General features: G+C 48.1%; 1 protein-coding gene across 1 annotated transcript in view; it reads right to left on the reverse strand.

The window, feature by feature from the left end:
- USP14 (ubiquitin specific peptidase 14) overlaps positions 1 to 25,512 on the reverse strand; it is a 381,588-nt gene that overhangs the window by 230,154 nt on the left and 125,922 nt on the right. Inside the window, exons 10-11 of the mRNA XM_086917977.1 lie at positions 9,712 to 9,826; positions 4,364 to 4,429 (exon numbers count right to left, since the gene is read on the reverse strand). Of these exons, the coding sequence (XP_086774103.1) occupies positions 4,364 to 4,429; positions 9,712 to 9,826 (181 nt within the window). The remainder of the gene's footprint in view (positions 1 to 4,363; positions 4,430 to 9,711; positions 9,827 to 25,512) is intronic.

A 25,512-nucleotide genomic window follows, 5' to 3' on the forward strand; every position in this document is an offset into this window, starting at 1 on the left:
TGTGGGGATCCCGGAGCACTTTTTCATAGAGGGTCTTAAGTGTAGGTGTTCGTCTTTCTCCAGAAAGGCCTGTAGGAACACTTAGGAAAAGACGTGCTCAAAGAACTAACAGAAAGAGACTGGATCCCAATACCATCCAAAGCATCTAGGGTGTCAAGAAAGGCCCGGTTTAAGATGTCCCAGTACAACACACTCTACACAACTTACCTAAGCGCCAGAAAACTCAGCAAAATATATGGGCTCCCTAGCACAGAATGTGTCAGATGTAGAGCGAATGGTGCAAACATAGTATATTTAATAGAATTGACCTAGAGTCTGGGAAGAGCTGATGCTCTAATTTACTCAATATGCACATTACATTTCTTAGTTTCCAGTTTGATGGTGTCCTGACTGTGTGCAAAGATCCACCAGAGATGGTGAGGGTTTTAAGATAAGTAGCAGTGCTGGTCGTGATGACTTTGTAAGTTATTCAGCTGGCTATGAAGATGGTGCAACCCGGAGAGAAAGCAAATTGAGTTCCATCATAACGTGATCATAATTCTTCAGGCCATGGACGATATGTACTGCCTGCAAGGGAGGGGTCAGTGTGGAATCTGAGAAGCCATAGAACAAAGCGTTAACCACCATGATGAGAGGAAAAACACTTGAACAGCATTTCTGAAGTTGCTTTATGGAAGAAATAGCTTCACTTTCTTTAGAAGAGAGCTGCTACCCAGCCAGCTTTGTATTTTTAGCAATGTGTTCCTGGAGCATAAGGTTGATGTCCAGGGTAAATCCAAGGGAATTGGCATTCGGGGATGTTGAGGTTCAAAGCAGTCAAGTTTCAGGTCATTGAGTCAGGTTTGTGCTATTTCTTGCTTTTGAGCTGGGGCTGACAGTTAGTTGAGTGCTGAACATCTGGGTCCACCTGGAGAGGTGCAGGAAGTCCTTGAGGTGTTGGATGTCTGAAGCAGAGGAGACTTGCAAAAAAGCCTTATGCATCATCAAGTTCTTGGTGAATCTTGATGCAGTTATCCGTGAGAAGAGCCCCAAGATGCTCCATGTAGAGGACTGAAAATGACAGGGGACAGTGGTGAAGCTTTAACAGTGACAGGGATCTTTTTGGGGCTTGCAGGTGCCCATGTGAACAAACTGGTGTTGGCTGAAGGACATTGCCAGTGAATCCCATTTGAGATTCCATAGTGTGTATGAGCATGCAATGCTAGAGAGAGGTCCAGCAATACTAGAAGTAAGAGGACATCTTCATCCGTGGTCAGAAGGGCATGATCTATGATTCTTGAGGTAACAATCTCTATGCTGCAGCATGATCCACAGTCAGATTGGTATTTGTGTAGGAGAAGGTTCATACTGGTGTGATCTCGAACTTGAGTGTAGATTGCTTTTCTAATGATCTTGCTGATAAGGTGAAGGCGAGTAATGACCTGGTAGCTGGTGATATCAGGGCCTAGACCAGGCTTCTTCATGAGTTGGATGAGAGCCTCTGAAACGATGCCTTGAGTGAGAAGCATTGACAATGGTGAGTATCCCTGGAGAAGCAGGACAGCAAGGCATCAGACTTCTAGGAAGCTGTTTTGAGGAGACGACTACGAGCTCTGTGAGGCTTTGCGAACACTTGTTTTTTTTATTTTTTAAGTGTGTTTTGTTATAAAAAACTAGTTCCTTTGAACAAAGGTAATAAGCAGCATTTTTTTAATTCTCAAAGGGTTTACTTATTTTTTGAGGACAGTGAATGTTCATGCCGCTTCAGGACATTTCACAGTTCGTCCTGTGACACAGCTGTGCTCGTCCCATATCGCTCCCAGGGTTCTGATGTCAGCTGTTGCAGTGATACGGACGTGAGCACTTCCATGACTAACTGCTTGGCCAATAAAGATGCTTTTCATTTCACTCACAGCAGACATTGGGGGCAGGCTGACAGGGCGAGTCAGAGAAAAGGGCAGATGTTTGTCTGGGCAGAGTCAGCTCAGACTCATTGTGGGTGACTAATGTGGGGTCAACCCACTGTGCTGGTATATGGGCCCAGGGCAAATTTAGGCCCTGCACAACGATGGAAACATGCAGGGAGTATGGCCAGCTGCTGAGTAAAATGGTCATTTTCTGAAGCGGCTCATGTAACCCGCCAAAGGAATCCTCTACCATCCTCTCAATTATCCATCAGTTGTGACGAGAAAGCTAGTTAGCCGCAACCTACTCACCGTGGGGATGGCAAGGATATCCCTATTGTGACTAGACATTGCTTTTGCATCGGACGAAGAAGTGGGGGCCTGTGCCACGAGGCGTAACTGCGACCTCGCTTACTTCCACAGCGTGGGAAGGGAACAAGCATGATGTGGTGCAGTGTACATGCAAAGCATAGTGGCCTCCTGCGACTGACGGCTTTCAGAACCAGCTGTAGTGAGCTGGCGGTGACGGAGGCAGTCGCTTGATACACAACCAGATGGGTGAGGCTCCCCACTATCTGCTGTGGGCATGCAGGGCCTTTTACTGACGCTTAGGTCTAGCTGGGCTCGAACAGCACATTCACTATTGGTGCTCTGGGCTCTCCCGCACAGGACCCTGCTGTGAGTCTCCTTGGCTCATGCAGACCACAGGGCCTCCTATGAACAATTTACCACATTCCCTAAGACCAATGTGGAAGCTTCAACTGTCGCCCTACTCATTTTCCTTCCCATGCCACAAGCAATCTCAGATGACAAATTGTGCTTTATAAAAACTGGGGGGAAAAATAAAAGTCTCCTGGTGGGGAAAACTTAGCATTCAACAATAGTTTCCAGCCTCCAAAGGGCAAAGGGTTTTTTATTTCAATACTAGAGCCACAAATGCAAAATTTTGTCTTTAGATAATTATAGTGACACAGGCATTTAAGAGTGCCTGCATTGTAGCAGTCATAATGGTATGAGATGAAACATTAATAGGTAGCTGGGACAGCAGATCATTTGGGGAAAAGGAGCATTAACATTTCTGAAACAGTGCTTTGACCAGCAGTTCATTAATTAGCCAAAGGCTTTAGGTAACTGGGTGCAAGGGAAATCAGTTTGCCAGAATTAAACCTCAACAGTGATTTAGGTTCTTGCTGAATGGAACACTCAATCTGCTCTTGCCAGTTTAGAAGCTTTTAGGGGCATCTTATTTAGGCATGGCACTGTCCCAGAGAGCTGACTAAGGACCAATACTCCCCATCCTTTGCCTTCCCCAGCTGCTTCCAGTTACCTATGCCTGGCTGCTGGCACGGTGCAGGAAGAGTGTCTGAGGGTCAATCTGGTACCATCGAGCAGCCATTTCTGAAGCTATTACTATATGGCTGGTGGACATTTATTTTTATTTTTTGTAGCAATACATGTTAACTGATTCCCTTCCATTTGATCTTGGAGGGTGAAAACTGGCTTTTGAATAGTTTTGTTTCATGGTTACTTTTAGGTTGCTATCTCACCTATAAGTACGATAGGCTTAGAGAAACAGACAGCAATACTTACAACACTAGAGTGGGGAAATATGTATATATTGGGTACAGTATATAATGACTAGGAGGTGATTCAGGCAGCCCTGGGTCTCAAATAGGTAGGGCTGCAATTGATCATAAACTGCCATGCCTATGGAGGAGAACATTTGTGGTAGAAAGCTGAGAGGAATGTTCATTTGGAGTATTGAGGAGTCCTATTGGGGACATCTGGGGGTGTATACTTTATACAAACGATCGTACTGATTACGGGACACTGATATAAGAGTAGAGATTAGGGAAGAAATGAGAGCATGAGTGAGCAAAGTTACTAATACAGGCGCTCTGTTAGCTCAAAGATGATGCTGCTAAATGTTAATACCAGGACGGCATGGGGGCCTGGGCTAAACACTTAACATTACATCATAGCTAAAATGTTCTTTTATCTATACAAATAGCTTTCTTAGCTATTAAGGAACACATATACATGACTACTGGGGAAGAAATGCCCTACCAGGAAATGTACCGATTGAGATCATAGGATCTCTAAGAAATACTCACAATAAGTTGATATGGTATGGCAGGGCACTTCATGCACAGATCTAAAAGCAGCATTTAAGTTTGCTTCCAAGCCTTCATGGATTATTAATTGCATAATACTGAACAGCTTTTTGAATATCAATTATACCACTGAAGAAATCTAAAGGAAAATACAATTCCCTACAACAAAATGCTGAATTTTAACAGTAACAAGATGTAAAGAATTGTGGCCTTAAAAAGCCTCAACGAAAACATGTTAAAGTCCCAACTGTTAATCTTGAATCCAGAAAACACAATTTAGAGAAAACATTGAAGTATGATGGTTTAGCCATATTGCTCAATATTCAAATAAATTAAGTTACTTTCAATATACAAAATATTACTTACAGATTTGATGTACAAAGCATTTCTTTGCAACGAAGGAGAATGTTTTGTTATCTCTTCTTGAAGACGCTGAAAAAATAAAGATACCTTTTTGTTACGAATGTTTGCTGGAGAGGGGACACAGAACAATGGACATATTCCTGATGAGCGTCTGCTTGCACTAAAATATGGCATCTCGCAATGACTGAATTAGCAACAAAGTACTATGAAAAAAGGTCAAAGAGAGCATAGTTTTAAAGAGACTTGCTTGAGAAAAAATACTCAATCAAAACAAGCTGTTTTTCTCAGCACTCTTATACAAGCATCAGATGAGGTTTCTTGTACAAGTATTTTCAAGCTGAAACCCCTAGAAAGAGGCAGTAGTTAATGGTTAACTTGGCTAATGTGTGCCTAGATTCATTCAGGAAAAAATCCACTGCAGAAAACTTGTGTTGCAAACATACAAAGTCCATGTCAGGAATCAAGATAAAAAGCAATAAAAATAGAGATATTAAAATGAATACTTTGTCAAATTCAATATTTAGACAGCAAACTAGCTCTTCTCTCAAACTAGAGTCCTTTAAATGCAGCTGCAAAACTGTAAGTAAATCACAAGGGAACAAATGTAAGCACTTAGTATGAACACTGCACTTTCATGACAAAAAGAAAGATGCACCTCAGGAAGAGGTACTTTTGCTATCATATTCGGACCTCTTGTACCCACATGCAAAGAACATGCGCAAAGCACCTCAGGCATATCCCAGCCAAAAGCTGGCACCTTGTGCCGGACATAGTATTACTTCACGCAGTCGGTTGTAGCAAAATGGATATCTATGAGGAGGATATGGATGAAAGAGGACAAGTGGCAAGTTGGAGAACTCAATCCAGTGCTCTTAGTGAACAGGTAAGAGGGTCCCTAGAGGTAACCAACCATTTGTTGAGGTATTCATTTTTGCTCCCCACCAGTGAAGAATAAACACATGAAGTTTCTGCTGGTAAATGAAAATGTGTTGTACCAGTTTAGCCATTTGGGCTCCTGCGTCGATTTGGAGGTGATGAAAATTCACTAGATGTTATCTGGTGGTACTTCATTCTGTGGTCGGAGGCCACCCAATTAAATAGTGGAGGAGAACAAAGGGGGTGGAGTTTAAGAAATTATGAAATATTAAAAGGTTACCCTGTTGAACATCCTTGTTAGACTACTTTCTATCTAATGTTCTGTCATATTCTTTTTCACTGTCCTCTATTCAGATGGGGAAAAGTTAAAATTACTTACTTTTGATGTAATGTTTGTAAAGCATTTCTGTACGAAACCCAAACCCAAATAAATACACATAAGAACATATTTATTAAGCCCTTGGTTTAGATGACCAGCAGTGGCAAGTTGGTGCCCCAGTACTGCTCTGGGTAAGCACTTCAGCTCCATTTTTGGTGAATAGTACCACACAAAAGTGTGGATGCACCATGATCTATTCTTGCAACCTTAAAGCAGGCTAATCCAAGCCAGATTATCAAAGTCAATTTGGATATATTTGGAGGGGTATTTATAAAGCGCGGCGTTCGCTCTGGAAGGAGCATCATGGCGCTGTAAGTCCTTGAAACCAGATCACAGAGTGATAGGGGGGGGGGGGGGGGGAGGCTAGATGGCGGCTTTTGTCCAGTCGTCGGAGAGATTAAAAATCCAAGTTTTGAGGAGTTTCCTAAAAGGTTTCTCAAGAGTCTGAAGTCTGAGATGTCTGGGCATGCTGTTCCAGGCTCTAATAGCCAGGGTACTGAGGGTTTTTCCGCCTTTAGACTTCAGGTTGAACTTGGTGGGGGTCATGAAGTTTTCTTGTGAGGATCGGAGGGAGCGACTCGGGTTATAGTGAGGGAAGCGTCTGGTAAGATAGGAGGGACCAGTTTTGTTAAAGGCTCGGAAGGCAACAGTGAGAATCTTAAAGAGTATTCTCTTGTGCAAGGGGAGCCAATGTAAGGTTTTCAGGGCTGCAGAGATTGAGGATTTGCGTGGAAGTTTTAAGACAAGGCGGGCAGCGGTGTGTAAAACACTTTGAAGTTTCGAGAGAGTGGACTTTTTGGTCCCTGCCAGAAGGCCATTACAGTAGTCCACTCGTGAGAGTATAAGGGCTACTGTAACAGTCTTTCTGGAGTCGAGGGGGAGAAAATCAAAGAACTTTCTCAGGGATTTAATTATGCCGAAGCATTTTCCTGCTACAGACGTGACGTGGTGATCGAATGAGAGGTCGGAATCAAAGAGGACCCCGAGGTTTCTGGCAGATGAGACCGTCTGAGGGGGAGCTGCGGAGTTGTCAGGCCACCACAGGGCAGGACAGAACGAGGCATTCTTTCCAATGGGGAGGATCTCAGTTTTATTTGAGTTGCAGCGAAGGTGGTTAGCGTCCATCCATTGAAAAACTGCCGTTAGGCAGTGTTTAAGATTGAGCTCTGCCTTGTTGGAATTGTCGTCTAGGGGGATGATCAGCTGAGTATCATCGGCATAGGAAGTAACGGTTATGCCGAATGATTCTATAAGGGTGAGAAGAGGGATGAGATAAATGTTGAAGAGGAGGGGGCTTAGGATGGATCCTTGGGGGACTCCGGAGGACACCTTTTTCTCATTGGATTGAAAGGAGCCAAGGGTGACAGTTTGGGACCTATCGCTGAGAAAAGATCTAATCCATGATAGGGCTGAGTTGGTGATGCCGATGTCAATAAGTCTATTGATCAGGATGGAGTGGGATATGGTATCGAAAGCTGCCGTAAGGTCAAGAAGGATCAGAATAGCCTTCTTCCTTTGGTCTTGAAGGATTTTAATGGTATCGGTCAGTTCGATTAAGGCGGTTTCAGTAGAATGTTTGGACCGGAACCCGGATTGCTGGGGATGGAGTAGGTTATGGGATTCCAGAAAGGTCTTGAGCTCTTTGTGAACTAGCTGTTCTGTTATTTTGCCCAGAGCGGGTAGCAGGGTGATGGGACGGAGGTTGGTCAAGTCCGTTGGGGATTTGTTCGCCTTTTTCATAAGTGGCTTAACCACGCCTTTTTTCCATGAGAGGGGAACAGAGCCGGAAATGAGGGACAGGTTGATTATTTCATTGATGATAGGGTTGACTTCATCAATGATGAGGTGGAGAATATTGGGGGGACAGGGGTCGGAGGGGGAGCCAGATTTGCAGGAAAGGATCGCTTCTCTGGTCTGAGTCAGAGTCACCGGGGTGAAGTTTTTGAGACTGTTAGCGGTCAGGCACGGTTGGGCCGGATCAGGGATTATGTGTGTTGAAGGGGGAGGGGGGAAGTTTTTTTGAATGGAGGTAATTTTATCGTCAAAGTAATCGGAGATCTTGTCACATAGCTCTTGAGATGGGGGGATTTCAGGTTAACATAATTAACATAATAGAGACATTTTACAAGTCCCTTTTATTGCAAGGGAATGGAGGACAGAAGCATTCAATGCCATAGTGCCTCAAAGTCATCCATATAAGTGATATTGTATTTTGAAATAAAAAGTCTGTCTTTTACAGGGGATTCAATTTGGAGTCATTGGACCTGGCAACAAATTGGCTCAGTGTTTCTCAGATGTCAGCCAGACAAGGAAGGAAGAACCTTTATAAGTCTGGTTTTCTAGTGTTGGTGACAAAACTACACATTCTTCCAGGTAAATTGTATAGCCTTCTACATGTTTACTACAGACATTGCCTGTTGCAGTAGTAAAATACATTGTCTGACTACATTGTGCAGATCTTTCTGCAATATCTTCTGATGAGGGACAGTTGTCTTCAATGAACAGAAAGGGAGGGAGTGTGTGATCTAAAACCTGGCCCACGTCTACATATATTTTGAGTACTGCAAAGCCCACCCAAAGCAAGAAGCCCCACTTCAATGCCTTAACAAGGGCCATTTTTGATGTAGTAAATCAAGACTATGTACTCTGGTTAAATATTCAAGAAGAAATTTATTAACTCTTGCAATTCTTAAACAAAATGTTGTACAGGCAGCTGCATGGATAGTAAGAGCAAGCATGCATGCCAGTCAGTAGCTCTGATGGAAAACCATGAATAAACTGCACAAAAACAAGAGTGCATCTAAGAAAACAAGCAAATTTGCAATTCTGAACACACAGGAAAATACAGTTCTGCATAGGTAAACCCCACAAGATAGAAATGTGGCATACGAAAGTCTCAATAACCATTCAAATCTAAGGAGTTTGCTTATAAACCATGCTTCATAAAACACTTCGCATATTTTGCCAGATAATCCGTCACCAAAAGAAGTACTACTGGAATAGAATATCCGCCAGATCTCTTGGCCAAAAACAGGCCAGCCTCCAAATGTAGCCACTGTGAAAAATACCAACCATGCTGAAAATTTGTGACGTCAGCAGAGCAGCACAACGGTTATATAAAACCATGGGCTCACATAACTGAACATCAAACACTGGCCATGTTTTACCATAGTGCGAAACACTTGGGGAATGACTTACAATTTAAATGTAAGCATAGCCAGTATTTCACATAATTACGTAAATCACTGTCTGACTTTCAGAGACAAGAGTCGAAGTCTAAAAAAGGGTAGTGATAACATATGCCATGAACATCTTAAATTCCAGTGTGTTGAGGCATCAGCTACACACAAAGGAGGACTGTGATGGAGGGTACATTTTTAAAAATTGATCCAATATGCCACAACTCTGTTTTGCACACATGTTCTAGTTTTAGAAGTAAATTACTTTTCTTTCTGGAATACACGTCCAAGTAATCACACATAGCTGGTGATTCCATTTAATTGCTAGATTACGTTTCACTTGGCAGCCTCTTTACATTTCCCAACAAAGTATTACCTTCAACTTAACTATATGAAAATAAATTAGCTGAATAATTTAAACAAGAATAAGTTGGTTGTGTTGGTCTACTTATCATTGTTTCATATAGTTTACTTTTTTCCACAACTGCTCCATCAAGTATGAAGTTCTATTATATTTTAATGGATACATCTTTTTATCACCTTCTCATACCATTTCTGGTTAACTACTGCTGTATGTCAAATAATTCATTATATGATGGACAACATTCCCATTAATTCTCAATATATTTGTATGCACAGCAGGCCGGAATGTGTAGGTTTTGCACTGCTGTGCATTTACATCTCAATGTATGCAGCAACAACGTTACTTATTTTTCTAATCAGTAAATGTTTTTTTCTGTACATAGTTCCAATGCAGTTGCTACCTGGTTGGCCTCATAGCAACCCATGTAAATAAAGTGAAAAATAAAATTCAGCCCTATTACTCACAACAGGCTTTCACACCAAACCACCAAAACATTAATATCTATATCATCATAAGTCATCATCTTCGGTACAAATGAAGTCACGCTGCTCACCAATTTCAGCCCTGTGAAAAGGTATTTAACTTCTTGATTTATAAAACAGCTGAGCTGAAGCTGGTTCTCTGTACCCTTTGCTGGTTCTTCCTCTTCGGCCTCTGTACATTTCATACTTTAAGAAAAGATGTTAAGGGAAAAGTAGTGCACTGTTTGAAAAAGGATACTGTTTAAGGCAGAAGTATGCCCGAATCACAATTATTTTAGCTTGGACCATCAATCTAATGGGATAACAGGTCAATTAATTGAATATTATTTTTCCACAAGAGACATTTCCAAGAAAACATTCGATTTCTTAATCATTAAATAGAAAAACCAAACCAAATAAGACATTTCACCCACATTTACTATTGGCACTCAAACCTATATTCAATTACATTGTTTTCAAATAAATAGTTTGCAATAAAATGTCCATGTCAGTTGATTAAGAAAAACAATAATGAAAACCCAATTAAGCCATCCCAGTTAAAGAGTTTCTGTGAAATGTATTTAGGGAGAATGATTTAGACACTGTGTGATTATCGGAAAGTGAAACAAATCACTTTATTTCTCTTCATCTTTGAATATTGAACCTCCCGAAAAATCGTTTACAGCAGCTCATCAAATGCTTAGGTCACAGTATTAAATAACTAAAAAGTCAAAAGAGCTATAGTTTTAGGGTGTGCATGTTATTCCCACCAGCCCACATAGGCACAAATCAATGGTACGAAAAAAAGGGAACTTTGTGAATAGGTTTTATTCCTAATTATTATTGTATAGCTGTTAACAGAACCGCAGATTTAAATTGTACTCTACAAGGGTCCAAATCTGCAAGACTAATGAAACATGACTAATTCAACATAAAAAAGGAAGAAGAATGAAGCAAACATACAACTTCTGTGTCATTCATAATACACCCAATAAGGGCTTTGATCTACAATCAAGATTCAGGCAAAAGAGATACACGTTTACTGAAGGAAAACACAATTTCTTTAAAAGTGCACCAGCCGGGGGGCGTGGCCAAGATGGCGGACTGAGCGGTCGCACTCTCTGCGAGCTCCCGTAATCCCAGGCCCCTGTACCGCCTTTATTAGCAGATCTCCCCCCAAACGGCTGGGGATCTGTTAGGAGATTGAGAGATCGCCCAGCGACGACGACGGTGGTGCTGCTGGCTCCAGGGGTCGCTGTCCCGGAGCCCAAGGAGTGTGACCGGAGGCAGAGGCGGCGCGACGAGACGAGACGACCACAGGCTGTGGCCACGAGGCTCGGGCCAGCCCAGAGACGCCCTGTGGTGGAGCAGTCCGCTGGAGAATTGGAGCGGGACTCGCTTTGGCAGACTCCAGTACCGAGCGGAGGAGTGCGTGTGCCCGGTGTTCAGAGGCGACAGACTAGTACCCGATGCTCCGGTGCGGATCATTGCACGAGGCCGAGGATGAGGCCTAGCGGCAAGCTCCCTTGAAGTGAACTTCTTCCGGCGGCAGCGGCTCGCCGAAGGACCGGCACGGGAATTCCAGTGGCAGGTTACAGCGCCGAGCGGTGGAGTGCAAATGCCCGGCGCCCGGAGGTGAGAGGCTTGAACACGGAGCGCAGACGCAGATCGCTACGCGAGGCCGGGGATGAGGCCTAGCGGCAAACTCCCTTGAGGCGGACTTCTTCCGGCGGCAACAGCTAGCCGAGGGTCCGGAGCGGGAATCTCCGTGGCAGACTACAGCGCCGAGCGGGAGAGTGCAAATGCCCGAACGTGAGAGACTTGAACCTGGAGCGCTGGCGCAGATCGCTACGCGAGGCCGGGGATGAGACCTAGCGGAGAGTTCCCTGAAGCGACCCTATTCCAGCTGAACCGGCTCACCAGAGGAACAGAGCGGGACTCACAGTAGCTGAATCCGGCGCCGAGCGGGGAGGAATGAGTGTCCGGTGCCCGGAGGCGAAGGACCTCGGTGCGGAGCGCCGGCGCAGTTCACTACGCAAGATCGGGGAAACGGCCTGGCGGTGGGCTCCCCCGAAGCGAATCCTCTCCAGCCTGCCGCTGACTTGAACTGTGGAATTGGCCGCGGACCGTGATGGAGGCACCAGGCGCCCGGAGCAAGGATAACTACGGCAAGTGCTTAGGAAGCAACAGTGTGCTCACCTGGGGTCCCCACCGGCAGCATGGCTGGCAACAGAGGGAACAAGAAAGGGGACCGGACACTACCAGAAATGCTGAATAGAGGCCCAGCGAGGTAAGACAGGGGGCAACAATCGCCAGGCCACTTGAACAGCTCCCAAGGGGTTGCAGGAGGGGAAACTCCGGTGACTAGATCTTTCCTCGAGTTCCTCTTTAGCTCGCTTAGGGAAGATTTCCAAGCACTGAAGCAGGAAGTTGCAGGGGAAGTCCGGGAGGTGCAGAGAGAGGTCGATGGCCTTGAGGAGAGAGTGTCTACTATGGAGGAAGCTGGTCACTCCCGGGATAAAGAGATTGCACAGCTGCAGCAGGAGGTGCTGCGCCTAAGGGATCAGCAACTCGACCTCCAATCGCACAATGAGGACCTCTAGAACCGGTCCCGTCGCAACAACATACAGGTCCGGGGAATTCCATCTGGGGAAGAGGGTGAGGACATTGCTGGGTATCTAAGAGACCTCTTTAGGGAGATACTGGGGGAGCCGGATGATTGCACCATCAGAACAGACAGAGCTCATAGTGTGGGCCCGGCACAAAGAGCCTCTGCACCCCCCTGATATCTTGGCTTTCCTGCCGGACTATCCCTTGAAGGAGTGGATTCTCCGTGAGGCGCGACAGCAGCAGTCCCTGCGTTTCCGGGGGCACCAAGTCGCTCTCTTCCAGGATTTGTCGATAATCACACTCCAGAAGCTTAAGGCATTCAAAATTGACACGGACTTCCTGAGGGATCACAACACGCAGTACTCTTGGGGCCATCCCTTTCCCCTTATTTTTAGGTGGAACGGGACTTTACATCAGCTTCACTCCCTCCAGGACACCTGCGGGGTACTTGGAATTACCGCAACGGATGACGCGGCCCCCACCCCTAGCCGACGACGCGCTACCAGGGACAGCTGGCAGACGATCCCGGCGCGGCGATCCTCTGCTCGACCAGACTCACCCACTATCCGAGCGGACATGGCCAACGCAGTCCAAGAAGTAGCCAGAGACACAGCATCTACTGAAGTTGCTCTGACAGCCTGAATGTACTCCGGGCGGAGATCGACATAGCCTTTCAGATGACGCAGGTTTGGGGGTTCGGGGTTTGGGGGCGGGGGGCGGGGGGCGGGCAGTGGCTGGACGTCCACTTGAGTAACTTTCCTCAGACTTGTCCACAGAGGACCGGACTAGGACAATGGAATTTTGAGACCGGTTGGGGAGGCAGGGTGGGAGGGGAAGGGGTTGTTGGGGATGTTTCGGTTTTGAATTGGGGAGAGAGGGCTGGAGGGGGGGGGGGGGGTCAGGGAGTTTTGGGTAGGGCTTTGGGGGTTAGTGGGGAAGAGGGGGAGTCATCCAGTGTACCATGTAGGCCCTAGCAGCCTCAGCTGCGCTTGTCCACCTTGCCTTGCCCGGGCGGGGACACTTCGCTTTCACGTATACCCTTTTCTATGCCTCCCAGCACTTTTAAGGTGGTAACTCTTAATGTACGGGGCCTCAACAACCCGGTTAAGAGACGAGCGGTCCTGTCTCTCTTGGAGAGCACTCACGCTGACATAGGTCTCCTTCAAGAGATGCATCTACTCCAGCGGGACACTCACAGGATGCGCTCACATACATTTCCTACACAGTTTCACTCTTCCAGCGCCAATAAGACAGCAGGGGTGGCAATCCTGGTAGCCAGACACTTTAAGGGGGAAATTCTTCACAAGCATACAGAACACAAAGGCCGGCTGCTGGCATATCGGTTTAGGATCGGGGGTATCACCTTTACCGTTGGGTCCCTGTATAGCCCTAATGAACAACAGGAAAGCTTCCTCGATCAGCGCTTGTGGATGTTACTGCTTCGCAAGATAGGCATATAATCATTGGAGGGGATTTTAATATGGTTTTTGACTCGGCCATGGACAGATCCGCACACCGCAGGTCGGGGAGTTCTCAGCCGGGTGTAAGGTACAGCTATCAGAAGTTGACCTGCATGACCTCTGGCGACACATGCATCCCACTGATATACGTATTACTCCCATGCCCATAAGACGTATGCGAGGCTGGACCATCTCCTGGTCACAACTCCGGTACGGGCATTGGTCCTACGTCGGACCTAGGGGTGCTGTCCTTATCGGACCATACCCCGGTCTCCGCCACCCTGGGCCTACCGCCGGTGACTAGTTCTCCCAGAATATGGCGCCTCCGGGACACCTTGCTGCACAGGAAGGCGGTGGTGGATCGCATTGAGGGAGCGATCCGGGAGAATCTGTCCCACAACGATAACCCTGACACCACCCTGGCAACGCAGTGGGCAGCCTTGAAGGCAGTTCTCAGGGGGGAATTGAGAATAAAGAACGACAGGCCAAAAGGGAGGAACTCACCCAGCGGGTTAGTGAGCTCGAACAGATGCACCACTGGATGGGGGCCCCCAGAATATGGAGGCAACTTAAGGAGGCGAGGAAGCTCTTGGCGGCCCTGGATTTGGACCGCGCGGAATATGCTGCGCTTCGCCTGCGTCATAAATACTACACAGGTGGGGACCGCTGTGGCAGTCTGCTGGCCAATCGGCTCCGTGTGGAGCAATAGAGTCAAGTGGTGAAAGAAATCTTGGATCCCACGGGGGCGGTGGTGTCGGAAGACGCCCAAATAGCCGATACGTTCCGTAGATTCTATGCGGATCTATATGCCGGAGACGGGCCGGATGACGCTGCGACGTCCGCCTATTTGGACTCTGTGACCCTGCCCTCCCTGGACGCCTCGCAGGCAGAGCATCTTGATAAGGAAATCCGAATGGAGGAAGTAATTTCTGCCATCGCTAAGCTCAAGCATGGCAAGGCACCGGGCCCGGACGGGTACACATCGCTTTTTTACAAGACGTTCTACTCGACACCGGCCCTGATTCTCACTCGCCTTTTTAATTTGTTTGCCACTCCAGGGGCCATCCCACCTGACCTCCTACGGGCCTCACTCACGGTTATCCCCAAACCCGGGAAGGACCAGAAGCACTGCGGCTCCTACAGACCGATATCCCTCCTGAATGTGGGTTTAAAATTGTACACAGGGATCCTTGCGGCCCGATTAGCCCCCCACCTACCAGGTCCTATAGATCCGGACCAGGTGGGATTTGTCCCAGGGAGGCAGACGGTGGACAGCACCAAGAGGATCGTTCACCTCTTCCAGAAGGCCTCTCGAATTCCGGGAGAGCGAATGATGCTGGCGGTGGACGCCGAGAAGGCGTTTGACAGAGTGCATTGGCCCTATCTCGAGCTGGTCCTGGTGAAGGCGGGCATGGGAGATAAATTTCGTTCCATGGTCCTCAACTGCTACAAATGTCCGACTGCGGTGGTGCGGGTGAATGGTTGCAGTTCGGGGAGTTTCAACATCGAGAGAGGTACCAGGTAGGGCTGCCCGCTCTCACCATTACTCTTCGCCCTTTATATGGAACCATTTGCCCAATGGATGCGTGACAACCCGGCGGCAACAGGGGTGCGGTTTGGGGGCTTTACACACACCATTAGCCTCTATACGGACGACGTCATCCTGTCGCTGGATGAGCCCAAGACGGCCCTGCCGGCTTGCATCGAGGAGCTGGGCTCCTTTGGTACAGTCACAGGTTTTAAAATGAATATGGGGAAATCTGTGGCTCTGGATATCTCCCTTACGCCGGCCACCAGAGCGCATTTACAAGGCCAATTCCCCATGCATTTGTCGTCAGACTCGGTGCCCTACCTGGGGATCCAGCTGGCCCCTACCATACTGGCCATGGTAACGGCTAACTACACTGCACTGGGCAAAAAGATTCGGGAGGAACTTGGTCGGTGGAATAGCGGCACTCTTTCCTGGCTGGGCAGGATAGCTGCCATCAAAATGACTGTCCTCCCCAGGTTCTTTACTTGTTCCAGGCCTTGCCACTCCAACCACCGATTGGGTGGATACCTCAGCTGCAGGCAGACCTCTCGCGCTTTATCTGGCACGGCAAGAAACCTAGAATGCGCAGAGCTCTCTCCATGCTGGCCCCGAGGCAGGAGGGCTAGGAATACCAGATCTCCGTAGATACTTCTACGCAGCCCAATTACGCTATCTGGTGGAATGGAGCCGATGGGAGTCGGATAAGCACTGGCTCTTCCAGGATCAGGCTGTGGCGGGCCGACCCCTGCAAGAAATTCCATTTCTGCGCCGGCCTCACCGACCTGCGAATTAGTTTTAATTAGGTCTTTGGCACCTAAAACAAGTGAGAAACAAGTGAGAAGCTGGAGAAATCACTTTATCCCCTGTGCTTCAAGCTGAGGGAAAACATTGTAGGTGGACACAACCTCAGCATAGCTTTGGGAAGCTGTAATGCCCTGTCCTTGTATAGTTATCCGGACAGCCCGGTGCTTTTCCTCAAGTGAGCTAAAGATCAGTTACTTACCTGTAATCCTAGTGCTCTTCTAGGGGTATCCTCATCAAAGTCATAAGCACTGAATATTCAGTAGAATATAAGTAGAATCCAAAATCTTCATCTGCAAAGCAGCAGTCATTATTAGCCTATAGGCTGCATTGAATAACACTAGCATAGAAAAAGAACTTAATTATAAACATAAAAACTGGCACCATGCCTTTAAGGCAGCCATGACCCCCCGGGCTTCCCAACATGCCTCAGGGGTGACAGTTTGGTCAGTTGTTCTTTGCAAAGATCCAAGAGTCAGGGCACAAAGATATGATTTAAAGAAGATCTCATTTGCCTGGGGAAGCGGGTGAATTGCTTATGGCTTTGATGAGGATACCCATGGAAGAGAACTAGGATTACAGGTAAGTAACTTATCCTTCTCTACCAGGGGATCCTCATCAAAAGTTATTAGCACTGAATAGAGTACCAAGCCCATCCTCCGCCTGCAGACAAATGAGGTGAACCAAACAAAGCTACCATCGCAGAGTTAGCATTGAAACAAATTTCTCAAGGACGCCTGGCCTACTTGAGCGTCTGCTCCAAGTCTTTCCTACCCCAATACGCCCACATCATAAATAAATGTACAGTTTATAAAGACCAGCAGCTTACCAAAGCCAAACAGAAAAAAATAACTTCAAACTAAAAATATGAGCCTAAGTATGTTTGCTGATTTTCACGCTCACTACTGCATGTACGCCTTCCATGCTAATGTATCATGGTACATTTATTTGTATGCATCACAAGGGTTCTGTAACACTTGAATGTTTTATGCACATTACTTTTAAATGCCAATAAAATATTTGAAACAAAAAAACATAGCAATATTCAAATGGGTCAACGTTCGGGGCGGGGACAGGCACACAATATGTCATTCATACCGAACACAGAAAATGCAGATTTAATGACGTGTTGTGATATTAAAAGACCCTCCGCACTTGTACACTACAATTCCTGGTATATGTTAGAGACATTGTTTCCCCCACATAAACCTTGGCAGTGAAACACGCACGTCGCACGTTTTGAAATTATAAATGCACTATCGTCCATATAGACACACACAGGTCCATAATTAGCTTTTAAGCACAGGCTTTCACAACTTCCGTGGCGTCACCACTTTCAAGAACGTATTTTTCGTCATCCTTGGGCATCACCCTGGGGCACGGGTGTAGTGCACCATCTCTCTGCCCTCGTCCGGTGAAGTGCAGGCTGTCTCTCACTTAAAGTGTATTCTGCACCAACTCTGACATCCTATGTTGGAGTCTACCTGCCCCTGTCTGGTGAAGTGCAGAGTGCTCATCCCTTGATGTGCCCTCTTCACCCCCCTCCAACCCAACTGCTCACTGCTCTCGGCCCCTGTCAGGAGAAGTGCAGGTTGCCCCTTGCTTGAAGTGCTCTCTTCAACCCCTCTGCCCGCTGCTCCCAACCCCTGCCTGGCAAAGTGCCCGCTGACCCTCACTTGAAGTGCCCGCTTCATCCAATATGACACCCTCTGCCCGTTACTTTGTCAGTTTCGAGTTCGTATATTACTCCTGTAATGTACCTTTTGCTACCTCGTGTATTTTGTTTGCTCACAATTGTCACTTTTGTCTCATGTAACTTAACGTCTGCTTTTGTAATTTGTTCACTCGTAATCTTCTCATGTATCATTTCTGTTTCTATTGTGAAGCGCTGGATTTAGCAGTGTCACTGTTGTGTTATAGAACTCGTCTGCAAGTAATTGCTGTCTGCTGAGCTCGTCCAGTAAGGTACAATAGGTCTCACATTTGCAAGAGATTAAGCTATTGGCAATGTAAATGACAATGCAATTTTATCTGTTTTCAAAACCAACACATAAATAAAAATGTAGTCATTTACAATGCCAATAGCTCTAACTTTTGCAAAGGCGAAACCGTTTCATTGTAAATGCTTGTTTTAACAGCAAGCCCAGGTGTCCAGTTGGCTTTCTTCTCACTGTGACAAGAAAATATGAGGAGAATCCTCAAATCTTCCCCATAAGGGAACACAAAGATTTTCTGGTGTCCAGGGCCAGGGGCTCCAGTCCAGTGCTAGGAAGAGCAAGCCCTATAACCCATTCTGTTATTCACTTTTTTCGCTGATGGCCTGGACTTTGATCGCCCGCAACTCTAGGATGGGCAGATAGGAGGTCCACGACCCAAGCCGCCCAAAAAGGGTGGCTGAAAGACAACCAATCCACCAAGAGAAATACAGGTGGGACAAGGTAGTGGAGTGCTAGAACATTTGTTCATTGGACCCCACCACCAGGCACCAGAAAGTATTTTTGCTCACAGAAGAGGTAGCATGGGAATTTACTCTCTCTCTGCCAGTCCTCGTGTCAAAACTACACTGATAGAAATTCTAATTTCCCATCACTTGCTATGGGAAATAGCTGCAGTACTCCGGCTCCAAGCCATCAGGCAACTAGGGAACCCTACTTACTTTGACCATTTTTAAAGCCTAGAAACCCAGAGGGATCGAAATTGGTGTGACTTGTATGAATCCAACTACTTTTTCTTACCCATACTGCCAAGCAAATATAGGCTAAAAACAAAGATTTTCCTCATGCATCTGACAAATTCACAAAAGTCCTACCACCCATCGGTCCGATATCGATCCAGGTAAATAGGACACCCCACTTGAGTGGAAAACAAAAATCACATTTTGCAAACCGCCCTCTGAATCACATATTAGGAGTAACTCCAAATTCAGAGTTATACAAATAACTACTATTCCTTTACTCCGATTCGAAAGCATAGTTCAAAAATGCATAGTTTGCTTCCATACTCCTTTTTTTAATTACTTCATTTTACCCAATACATTTATGCATGGTGTGTACGCAACCCTGTTCCCAATACATTTTGGAATGGAAATCCCATCATGATTGGAGTACGTAAAGCCTGATTTTAACACAACATTTTGAACTACATATTATACAAGCTCAGAAGCGAGGTTGAGAATGTTTGTATGCGTTTCTGTTGAGAGTTAAAAACATGGAAGCACACAATTATACATTAAAGATATTACTATAAAAACATTACTAATAAACTTGTTACATTTTTTTATATATATTGTATAGAGAAAAAACCTTTCACTAACCATGCAAGTACCTGCCCTGAGCCAGTACTGGCTTTGAGTTCTTTTGTCCTTATATGAACCATCTTTGTAGCTCTTATGGTCATAAAGGCATCATCAATCAAAGTTGTGGTGAAATCTTAACATAAAATGGCCATTTATGAGTGGGCAATGTGTCTGGGCTGCCCACAAGCAGTGCAACTACCATCACAAGTGACCAGTAAATAAGCAAAAAGACAGCAAAAAAACAAGAAGTTGCTCAGAGGTCCCTGGAATCCAGTAAATAGGGAAATCTCCATAAACGGACAACTACGGCTAAACTGAGCAACTGGGATGTCTCCCCCTCCTGAACACCGGGAACACCTAAAGACTTTTGTTGACGGAGTCCTACTGGTTTCAGTAGTAGATTTGGGGCTCTATATTTTTGAGTGTTATCTTTTATTCTGGACTAAATTATTTTTGTGACCGGTCTAATTAACCTCGTTTCATACCAGTGTAGTACCCACCCACAAGCCTTGGGTACAGAGTATTTTCTTTGCTCTCCCTTTTAGACACATTTGTGGAATTTAGCCTTTACTAAAACCCCGAGATCCAAGCATGCCTGGACAGCCTGGACATCCCAGATTTACCCTGAATCGAGCTCCAGTTCAACAATGTTAAAAGAAATATAGGAAACAACTCTTAGTAGATTTTGAGGGCTTTACCTCTGCACCGTGAGGTGATGGAACTCCAATTTTAGTGTAACAGTAGTCATGCCTTTGGAACCAGTGGTAAATAATACCCACACAGGGAACTGCCACACACTGCTCCAGGACCCCTGAAAAGGCATCACATAGGTAATGTAAAGATATTTAATGTAAGCAACAATGTCCTATCCCAATCACATTGTGTTTCTGTAATGCAGCTGCTCTTTTCTTCCCGAATACAATATGGTTGCCTGCCACGAGTTTTGCTCCTCCATAGAGACAGAATTGTGCTTAATCAAACTCTTAATATAAACATTCAAACCATTAGGAACACAGGATAGGCACACTACATTTCACAAGAAGCAGATTTACAGAGAAAAATAATACATACTTGGCTGAAAATACATTTCTCCCATGTACAGTGTGTGAGGTACAGGACTATGAACCTTGAATTAAAGTGTTGCTGTAAACCCTCCCTCCAGATCAATACAATGGAATACTGGTAAAGCACAAGTTACTTAGCTTCGTTAACGATATATCTGTAAGAAACAGTACTTAGTGTCAGATTCCTTACCTTAGAATATCCCCAAGCGTCAGACTGGATCCGGAAAGTTTTGTGTAGCAGTACCCCTGAGCGTCGGTAGGTGTCGTATGCGGCTCCGCGTCCATCTTCGGCGTCGTGATCGCCGGGATGATGTCGCCAGAGCACTTAGACGCCGCCCTCAGGTGCTGACGTCAGTTCTTGTACTTAGCTTTCCGCACCAGGAACATAGAGTTATGCCAGAGATCGACACTGGTGCCATGAAAACTAGGGCCCTCAAAGGAAGATACCTTAACCCTAGATATCAGTTCGCAGAACGGGGAGGATGGGTGGGGCAGTAGGGTATCTAACACTAACTACTGTTTCTTACAGATATATCGTTACCGAAGGTAAGTAACTTGTGCATCTGAAAGAAACAGGTTAGTGTTAGATTCCTTACCTTAGAATAGATACTCCAGCAATACCATCCCCGGTGGTCCGTTTGTGCACCGCCCGTCCGTTCTTAGCACCCACGTAACCAACAAAGAGCTGGTCGTCCACCCGGAACTGGAGTGTGCGATCTAGATAAAAGGAGAGCGCACGTTTTGGGTACAGGCGGTGGAGCCTCTCTACCTCTTTCGAGGGCTGCGGAGGCGGAAATAAGGTGGGCAAGGTGATGGACTGCCCGATGTGAAAGGCCGTAACCACCTTGGGCAGGAAAAAAGGACGAGTTCTAAAGACAACTTTGCCCAGATGGACAGAGAGGAAAGGAGATTTAGAAGATAGCGCCTGGAGCTCACTCACCCTCTTGGAATGGGTGATGGCAACCAGGAATGCAGTCTTAAGAGACAGAAGATGAAGAGGGCAATTGTGAAGTGGCTCGAAAGGAGCACACATCAAATAGATTAGAACAAGGTTCAAGTCCCACTGAGGCATCACGAAGAGAACAGGAGGAAACTTGTGTGATGCCTTTCAAGAATCTATTTACAACAGGGGACTTGAAAAGAGAAGGTTGATTAGGAAGCCTCAAGAAGGCTGAAATGGCAGAGAGATAGCCTTTGATAGTGCCCAGAGCAAAGCTCTGCTGGGCAAGAGAAAGAAAAAAGAGGAGAACCTCTGATAGGGTGGCAGAGAGTGGATCCACAGCCTTTGCTGTGCACCATGCCACACATTTGTTCCACCTGCAAGCGTATACCGATTTTGTGGAGGGACGCCTGGCTGCCAGAATCACATCACAGACTTCAGGAGGCAAGTAAAATGTCCTCAACCGTCGCCGCTCAATCTCCATGCATGTTGGTGGAGACTGGTCAGGTTCGTTCGGGTGGAGGAGCGTCCCCTGCTGCTGCAACAGAAGGTCCTCCTGAAGAGGAAGACGAATCGGGTTCAGACACCATTCGTGATTCATCATGCACCGGCGGCTGAGTTCATCCGCCCTGGCGTTCAGGGAAACTACCAGGGGTTGAACCACTAGGGTGACGCCCTGTTGTTCCAGCCAGTGCCAGAGGCCAGAGGTGCAGATCCTCCTGACAAAGGTACGGTTTATTGCAGTACCACATGGCTGTGGGGCGGTGGTGTTGTCAGTTAACCCTGCACTACACTTCCACAGACAGAGGGAAGGAATGCTTTCAGTGCTAGCCAGATCGCCAGCAGCTCCAGAAGGTTGATGTGGAGCCGGGACTTTGCCGGAGACCAGAGGCCTCTGATCTCCCTCTCTCCCATGTGGCCTCCCCATCACAGGAGGGACAACATCTATCACTACTACGTGCTCCGATAGGGGAAGAGAGAGAGATCTGACGCTGACCCAATCACGGTTCGTGAGCCACCACTGCAACTGTCTCGCAGTGCCCTCCGAGATCAGGACGTGGTCGAACAGGTTGCCCTGATGCTGTGCCCACTGAAACTTCAGGTCCCACTGCAGAGCCCGCATCCGCCACCTGGCGTGATGCACCAGAAGGATGCAGGAGGCCATCAGCCCCAGGAGTCGCAGCGTCAACTTGACCGAGATCCGGGATAAAGGCTGAAAGATCAGAATCAGAGCCTAAATATACCAAACCCGCTGTTCGGGTGGATAAACTCGAAACTGCGCTGATTCCAGCACCGCCCAATGAAAAGGAGCTTCTGAGAGGGGCACAGGTGTGACTTCGGCACATTGATTGAGAACCCCAGCGAGTGCAGGAGGTTGGCTGTAGTCTGGAGGTGGGAGACGACTGTCTGGGGCGAGCCCGCTTTCAACAACCAATCGTCGAGATAGGAGAAGACTGCAACCCCTAATCTGCACAGATTAACTGCGACCACCGCCATCACTTTCGTGAACACCCATGGGGCGCTGGAAAGGCCGAAGGGGAGTACGGTAAACTGAAAGTGCTCATGGCCTACCGTAAACTGCAGGTAACGCCGGTGGGCCAGCAGGACGGGAATGTGGAAATACGCATCCTGCAAGTCCAACGCTACCATCCAGTCTCCAAGTTCCAGGGCAGCTAGGATCGGAGCCAAAGTCAGCATCTTGAACTTCTTCCGGAGTAAGCCGTTGACACTCCGTAGGTCCAAGATAGGGCGTAGGCCTCCTTTGCCCTTCTAGGGTAACAAAGTAGTGGGAATAGCAACCACGTCCTTCTTCTGGCCCAGGAACGCGCTCGATGGCCCCCTTGGCCAAGAGGGCCGTAACTTCCTCCTGCAGTAGTTGCAAGTGATTCCCCGACATGCGGAGGTACGGCTGGAGGGATCGCCTCGAAGGGGAGGGAGTAGCCCCTTCGGACGATTTGCAGCACCCACCTGTCCGATGTGATGGTACGCCAGTGGAGAAGGTGATGGCGAACCCTGCCCCCCACCGGCGTCGAATGGGCCTGAAAGCTTGGACTAGGAGGACTGGAGGCAGATGCAGCGGGGGCAGATGTGGACCGACCTAGCCATTGTCCCCCGGCACCGCCACAGCAGTTACCACGTCCGGGTTGAGGTTGGTTCTGCGGCCTGTGGCTAGCTAGACGTGTGGGGGCACCCCTTCCTTGGCCACGAAAGGCGGAAGTTTGCTGGCGTTGGCCGAGGCCCAAGAACTTGGCCGTAGCCCTGGAGTCCTTGAAAACACTCCAGTGCACTGTCCGCCTTGTCGCCAAAGAGGTGACGGCCATCAAAAGGCATGTCCATAAGGGTGGCTTGGACATCCCTCGAAAAGTTGGTGGACATCAGCCAGACGTGGCCGCGAACCGCCACTGTCGTAGCAATCGTCCTACCCAGCGAGTCCGTGGTATCAAGTCCACACCGTATCGAATAGCGTGCTGCATCCCGTCCCTCTGCTAGGGCTTGGACCTCCACAGGGCACTGCGGCAGCACTTCCGCAACGTATCCCACAGAGAGTGGGTGTAACGGCCCAAAATGCAAGCGGTGTTGACAGACCGCAAACCTAAACTCAGGGAGGATAACAGTTTCTTCCTAAACTGATCGTACCTTTTGGATTCCCGATCCGGAGGAGCGGTCGGGAATGCGGACTGGGAGGTAGAAGCCTGGATCACCAGGCTCTCAGAGTGGGAGGAACGGAAAGGAAGCTGGGGTCGCCCGGAGCCGGGCCGTGGCGTCGGGCCATGTTCCGATCCACAGGGAGGCCTGTGGAGAGCTTGTACCAGCTGCCCAACAGAACGTCAGTGAGGGCTTCGTTAAATGGCAGGAGAGGCTCCGCGGAGCTTGCCTGCGGTTTGAGCACCTCAGTGAGGAGGTTAGTCCTCACAGCCGCGACCGGGAGCTCAAGAGCCAAGGCATTGGCTGCCTTAGTCAACACCACGCTGTAAGCAGCCGCCTCCTCCATAGCCACGGTAGGAGGGGAGACAGATCCAGTGTCGGGCGAAGTGTACAGACCACTGGCCTCCCTCAGTTTTTATGCCCAGTCCTGGCTCAACTGGGACTGCAGTGCCAGAGGGTCCTCGGACCCCTCCCAACCCCCCTCGTCATCCAATTCCGGAGGTTCAGGAAGAAATGATGGAGCCGGGTCGTCTGTAAAGGGCTCCCCAATCGGCGTCAAAGACGGCGCCGGTCTGACGCCGGATCCGAATCGGGGAGGACGCCGGCAGAAGACGGCGCCGGGGTCGACACCCTTGGTGACGACACGGAGGAGGGGGTCGTAAGCTCGACCGGCGTCGTCACGGATCCAGGCCTGGATCCTGAGAAATCCTGCGGCGTCGGGACAAAAGTCGCCGACGGCGCCAGGGCCAAAGCATCCGACGGCGCTGGGGCCGGAGCCGCCGGCCCACTTGGGCTCCCAGACAGGTCCGCGGGGCCCGAAAGGCACCTCGGCGGGACCCGACAGAGGGAAGCGCGGCCTCATGGCCATGAGGAAAGCACTAATCTCCTCCGGTGTCGCGTGCAGCCCAGGGACCGGTGGGTGCGGCACCTGCGGCTCAGGAGGAGCGCGTGGGCGGTGTCGCCCGAACCCCCGGCCACGTCGCGCGAGCGGAGGAAGTCGGAAGAGTGATGCCGCTTCTTCGACTTTTTTTTTTAAAAAGAGTGCCTCGACTTACCTGAGGACTTAGAGCCCGACGAGTGGTGTCGACTCGTCGAGCGGCGATGACTGCGGCCCAGCGACCGGTCCTTCGACCTCCTCCTGGAGCGGGACCTCGAGCGGCGCGGGGCCGACTGCCGGAGCTCGAGACGCTTACGGGACCGCTCCCGTCTAGCCTTCGAGGTCAAGGCCCGGCAGTCGGGGCACTACTTGTCATCGTGGTCGGCCCCGAGACAGTAAAGCCACAGACGGTGGTGGTCGTTCACCGACATCAAGAGGTGACAATCGTCACATGGGTGCCGGTGGGCATCCCTACCGGCACCGCGAGTCGACTCAAGAAGTGATCCAAAACAGATCAAAAAGTTAGTCAAAAAATGACTAAGAGTACTGCTCTTTTCGGATCTGCGCTTGCTGGCGTGGAAAAAAGAAGAACTGATGTCAGCATGCGAGTGCTCCGACAACGTCATCCCGGCGATCACGACGCAGAAGACGGACGCGGAGCCGCAGACA

The sequence above is a fragment of the Lissotriton vulgaris genome, chromosome 4_1 (assembly GCF_964263255.1).
Source record: "Lissotriton vulgaris chromosome 4_1, aLisVul1.2, whole genome shotgun sequence".
NCBI classification, from domain to species: domain Eukaryota; kingdom Metazoa; phylum Chordata; class Amphibia; order Caudata; family Salamandridae; genus Lissotriton; species Lissotriton vulgaris.